Source organism: Podarcis vaucheri, assembly GCF_965113315.1.
Source record: "Podarcis vaucheri genome assembly, chromosome: 17".
Lineage (NCBI taxonomy): Eukaryota > Metazoa > Chordata > Lepidosauria > Squamata > Lacertidae > Podarcis > Podarcis vaucheri.
Window position 1 is genome coordinate 1651412 of NC_138755.1, and position 6135 is coordinate 1657546.

The window sequence follows — 6135 nt, forward strand, 5'->3', positions numbered from 1 at the left end:
ACTGACTAGAAGCTGAAGGAGGAGGAGCCAGCAATGGAAGGTGACTCAGTTGTGGAGAGAATGGCTGCTTAAGGCAGGAGAAATTCTGGTGCCCAAAAAAGAGCAACATCCTTGCCAAAAGGTTTCAGCAGGCTGCAGTCCACTATGCAGTAAGGATGAATGAAGCTGTCAATTTTGGTTTCTCTCATTTTTTCATTTTCCCAGTTTTAAGTTCTCCATATTTCCACAGCAGTTTGCATTAAATATATATATATTAAAGATTTTCTTGGGTAACAAAAGTATGTGCATTGTCTCTTTTTTCAGATCTTGCATTTTTTAAAAATGTCTTCAGCAATTTAATGCAATTTTCTCCTAATATATGCATTTTTGCAAAGCAATTTCCCCTAATGCAATGCATTTTGGTATATTATATTCAATAATATATGCATTTTTATGCACACTTTCCCCTAGTATGTGCATTTTTGTACACATTATTTATGACCAAATTAAGTGGAGAAGTGTGAATTTCAAAGCACAGCTGTGTTTTGGTTTGCAAATTAGGTAAGTTTACCTTTAAATGTGTACTGAATCAACTTCCTCCCTCAGTCCTACTTGTAAGTGAATCCTATGGCATATAGTAGGACTTACTTCTTAGTAAACTTGCATTAGAACAGTTTTCATACAAAATTACTCATTCTTAAAGGAAACACAAACCCCTGGAACCGAGTACCACTTGGAGATGGGGGCAGGTGCAACAATACTTTAGATCTCAGTGCTAAAGCCATTTATGTTGCCTGTGGATGTCACAACTTAAACCTAATTATGTTATATATTCCTTAGACTGTCTTGTTTTGTTTTTCAAGATAATGTTAAATTGTTCCTTCCATTCTTCTCCCAGGCCTAAGAAAGCAATCAGTTACATGCAGAAGCCTCATGTGCTAATGATTTCATGTGGAGCAGTCTCCCTTTTGACAAGACTTTGAATAATATACAAATTGAAACTGAATCCTGGCAAGACAGAGGCATTATATGTTCCAAGTACTTCAAGTTTAGGAGGTGCACTCCCTTGCAAGGAGCGGGGTCAAAGCTTGAGGGTACTTCTGAACCTGGACCCAACATTGTAATTGGAGGCTCAAGTTAGAGCAGGAACCCCTGCCCTCAGCCGTAAGCCCAGGGACCCCCTGCAATGCAGGAATCTCAACTAAAGCATCCATGACAGATGGCCATCTCACCTCTGCTTAAGAACGTCAAAGGAAGGAGAGTCCACCCCCCTCTGAGGGAGAATGTTCCATTGCTGAACAGCTCTTACAGTCAGAAAGGTTTTCCTAATGTTTCATTGGAATCTCCATTGTTGCTACTTGAAGCCATTGGTTCGAGTCCTACCTTCCAGAGCAGGAGAAAACAAGCTTGCTCCCTCCTCCATGTGACAGCCCTTGAGATATTTGAAGATGGCTATCATATCCCCTCTCAGTCTCCTCTGTTCCAGGCTAAACGTACCCAGCTCCTTCAAGCACTCCTCCTAAGGCTTAGTTTTTAGATCCTTGAACATCTTGGTCACCCTCCTCTGCACATGTTCCAGCCGGTCCTTCTTAAACTGTGGTGCCCAGAACTGGACACTTGGCTCCATATGTGATCTGACCAAGGCAGAAGGAATTACTTCCCTTGATCTGAACACTAGACTTATGTTGATGCAGCTAAGAATAGCATTACCTTTTTTTGTTGCTGTATCACACAGCTGACTCGTGTTAAGCTTGTGGTCTGCCAAGACCCCCAGATCCTTTTCACATGTCCTGCTAATAAGCCAGGTGTCCCCTAGCCTATATTTGCGCACCTGGTTCTTCCTGCCTAAGTGAAGGACCTGACATTGGTCCCTATTGTGCCCAGTTACTGTTACACTGCAACATTTTGTTGCAACGTCCAAGTTCCAACTAATGCCAGGATTCCTAAGCTAGGTCAGATTTACCAGCATTTGTGTCCTTGCACAAAGACACAAAAGTACATTTTGTCAAACCTTAAAATATAATAGGATGCATCCATTTGGGACCTCCCTCTCATTCTCATCCCATCAGAGGTAGAGAGTGTGGTTTCAATTGCAATCAGCTGTGTCCCTTTGCATCTCACTGAAATTGGTCTTGAGGGGTATAAAAGGCCCTTGATAAGGAAGCTTGGTTTCCCCACCTCTCCACCCAGTGTCTTCTGCCAGGAAGGATTTGTAGGTGAGCCTTGTGGTAGCTTGTTCATGGTAAGTATCTCCTCCCCCCCCCCCCATTATGCTTTTGCAATCTCTAATCCTTTGAAGCCATGTAGGAGTTTTATAGTACTATTTTGGGTATCTTCTGCTTTGTAAATTTCTCTGCCTGGTTTTACCACCACCACCATTTTCTGGCATCAAATCTTTGGGTGCAATCTCTTTCAGAGTGGGATGCTAGCATGGTCCTGCTCTTGCAAGTCATGGCAGAAGCCCAGACTTGCAGCTCTGTGGAGCTTGCCTTGCTGCACAGGATGGGGCTGCAACTCATTATGGTTCTCAACAGTGTTGTGGATGAACCTGACACACCTTTCTTGTCTAGCTTACCAGGGACTCCCTGAGAGGGACCATTAAAGCTTCTAAATTGGTAACAACATAAAAAAACCCTTTGATTTTAAGGTGAACTGAGGGCTGAATTCAGTGCCGGATTTATGCATATGCTAAACAAGGCATAGCTTAGGGCCCCACTCTCTTGAGGGCCCCCACAAAATTTCCACTATTAATATACTTCTTCTAAACTGTATTTCAGTTCAACAATTACTTTGAAAAAATATATTTTGTTATGTGCAAATGGCTTTAGATACCTGTTAGGTCCATAAATTACCATATAGCATATTCAACACAAAAAAACAGCGACAATTTGTTGTTGACAAAGGACAGCTGGACATCTAAACAGCCCCATTACCTTCAGGAGCTTAGGGCCTCATCAAACCTAAATCCGGTCCTGGCTAAATTGGTGGAACTGTGAGACCAAACACTTGCCTTTCTACTGATGGTCGTTTGGAGAATGGTTTCTGGTGCAAGAGAGACAGTGTCTAGGATGTGGTTTGGGCCTGGATGTTGAAAGCTTCTGAGAGCCGATGTTTTCTCTGTCTTCAGGCTCATCCAGACTTGCTTTTGTGCCACATTTCTAGGCACAGGTCTGGGCTTCCAAGTGCTTTCTGGTTTTTTACCCTGGCACGTTCCCCACGAAAACTCGCTTTTTACTGCTGATTCTAAGGAAATGGCAATCTTTGAAAAACCTGAATTGTCATGTGTTATGATTCAACATTAAAGAGCAGGTCTTCCTGGGGAAAATGCCAGGTGTGTGTGTGTGTGTGTGTGTGTGTGTGTGTGTAGGGAAAGTGCCAGGTGTGTGTGTGTGTGTGTGTGTGTGTGTGTGTGTGTGTGTGTGTAGTACAAAAGGCAAGTGTGGTGGAGACCAGAGTACCAAAGAAAAGAATTGTGACCTGAATAAGCATGTCTTTGGTGACACCCATGTTGTAGTTATGCCACTGCTCCTCTTCCTATCTGCAGTGATTATCTATACAATTTCAGGGTGTTGGCAATTTTTTTTTTTTTTGCCCCTTAGCAGATCAAATTGCTTAATTGAAAATGGGCTATTGCAAATTGCAGATTGAAAATGGGCTATTAAAGACTGCAGACCTAAGCAGGTCTGATTGCACTTCACTGAGGTTTAATTTCAAGTAAGCATGTTTGAGATCATGGAGTGTCCCCACTTGATGGGTGTGGAGCATGTGCAGAGTGCTCCATTTTTGGGACTCACCAACTTGTGTCCTACATGCATGCTTGAACTAGGGTCAGGGGTCTCAGGGTAAGTTTCAAAACTTCTGAGAAGGTTAACCTAATAGCTTTTAATGGCTTTGCTGAGGCAGTGTCTTGTCCCACTGGTTCATCCAGCCCAGCAGGCGTGGCTGGCACAGGAGGGGGCTGCCCCACTGGCCCTAGAGCGGTGGACTCATTGTGGTGCATATTGGCTGGAGCTGACGGATGCTTGGAGCCCCACAACAACTGGAGGGACAGGGCTCCCACCCTGAGGGGGAGCACCCAGATGTGCATCCTCCTTCGGCCATGGAGCTCAATGAACTCCATGGCGGTAAGACAACCGGTTACTGAATGTTTGATGGACCTTGTCCAACCTGCTGTATTGCAGATGTTTTCAAGTTATAACTCTAAAAAGACCCAACCAGCATGACAGGGAGGATGGGAGTTGTGGTCCTGCAACATCTGGAGGGCACCAGATGTTTTTGTCCAAAGTCTGATTTAAAGATCAGGACCAGAGATGGCAGACGCTGGATTGGGAGTCTACTGGGAATAACCAATCCACAAGCTTGCACTACACCCCTGAAATGAGTTTGCATCTATTATTGTTTCAGCTTTGCTTGCGGAAAGTCTCCAAAGGCCTGGGCCAACTTGAAGCCTACATCGATGCAGAAGAAGGTGTGGCTTTCCAGATGGATAACAACCTGATCTGGGACTCATTGGATGGCCAATACACATGGGCCATACAGGGTCTAATTGAAAAGTTGGCATCTAGCAAATTCTGGGTCACTTGTCTGCCTATGGGAAAGGTTATGCTGAGAAACTGGGCAGGGAAGTATCTCGCTGCAGTGGCTATAGGAGAAAACCCAGTAAACTTCCCCATCCAGCCTGTTCAGTACTCTGAAGATCCATCTTTGCAGTTTGAGGTCTTTTACAAGGGCAATAGGGTAGCTTTCCAGGCCTACAATGGGCTGTTCTTGACCAGGACATATAGAGGGTTCACTTCAGTTGAAGCAGCCAAGTTGGTCGCTGATGATTCCTGTTATTTCCGCCCCCTGATCGGAGACCTCCTCCCCCCAAAGTTCAAAATACTGAGGGTGATCACAAGCGATCTCTCTCACATGATATACCACCACTCTGTCTTGGATAAGCAGGTCTACGCCAACCGGGGGGAAGCAGCAGTGAGGCACACTTTCGACATGACTTGGGAGTCGACCGTTGCAGACACCGTTTTCTGGAACAGTCTGTGGGGGCTTGGTGTGGAAACTTCCTGCCACTTCACTGTTGAAGATGCAATGCCTCGTTTGGAGTACACGGAGAACAATGACCGGACCGTCCTTGTGCAGAGGAATATTTCTCAGAGGCTCACCCAGGAGGTGCTGGTGCCCCCCCACACTGAAGTCTTGGCCAAGCTTGTTGTCCACAGAAATTCTACGGCTACTGTGTCATTCACAGCTGTCATCCAAAAGGTGAAATCAAATGGGGATGTGGTGATGCTGAACAAAGGTGGGCTCTGGAAGGGTCTTGTCTACCACGGGGTCCGTCTGGAGATCACAAAGCGGAAGCTGAGTGAGCGCAGACCTCTTGAGGAATGCCCCCTCCTGTGATGTTATGGGGAGTGGTGTCCTTCCAAGGGGGCCACGTGGACTGGATGGCAGGTGGCTCACCCCTGAAGAAACATAGCTATGGCTGCTCAGATTCTGGACCACCCTGGTCCATTGTCACTTTGAAGACTGTTCCTGCTCATCAAGGCAGGCAAGGACTGCTTCCTGGCTGTCTTCTGGCAGATCCTTTCTACCTCCTAGGTGCCTGAAAATGATGGCTACCTTTTTTACGACAAAGAGGAAGAGAGCTCCTTGCCTTTTTAGCATAATTAACGCAACTTAAATAAAATGGTGAATATTTTTTTTTTGTCTCTGAAAAATGCCTTCTGCCTCTTTGTGTGTGGATAGGTTTAGAGTAGGGACACTTGTGGGGGAAAGGGTCACTGCTGCTGCTGGAAAACACCCCAGTTTCAATGGGAAAGCTGTATGGAGAATATTTAAAGTAACATTTTGGCTGCACACAAACCATAAATTTCAAGCACGTGGCTTCCCCCAAATAATCCTAGGAACTGTCATTTACTCCTAAAGGTAAAGGGACCCCTGACCATTAGGTCCAGTGGTGGCTGACTCTGGGGTTGCGGTGCTCATCTCGCTTTATTGGCAGAGGGAGCCGGCGTACAGCTTCCGGGTCATGTGGCCAGCATGACTAAGCCACTTCTTTCCCCCCAAAATTTTTTTTATTTTCACAATATTATAAACAAACACACACACACACACACACACACACACACACGACAAACATAAATCATAGCCTTATTGAAA

At 45.2% G+C, this 6135-nt stretch overlaps 1 protein-coding gene across 1 annotated transcript; it reads left to right on the plus strand.

Annotated features, from left to right (window-relative positions):
* The first annotated feature begins 1161 nt into the window (after window positions 1-1161).
* Window positions 1162-5469, plus strand: LOC309522549 (uncharacterized protein). Its single transcript, XM_082205921.1, has 3 exons — window positions 1162-1289; window positions 4384-4447; window positions 4924-5469. Exons 2-3 carry the CDS (start codon window positions 4436-4438, stop codon window positions 5374-5376), a joined length of 465 nt encoding a protein of 154 aa, XP_082062047.1. The 5' UTR covers window positions 1162-1289; window positions 4384-4435; the 3' UTR covers window positions 5377-5469.
* Window positions 5470-6135: the final 666 nt, after the last annotated feature.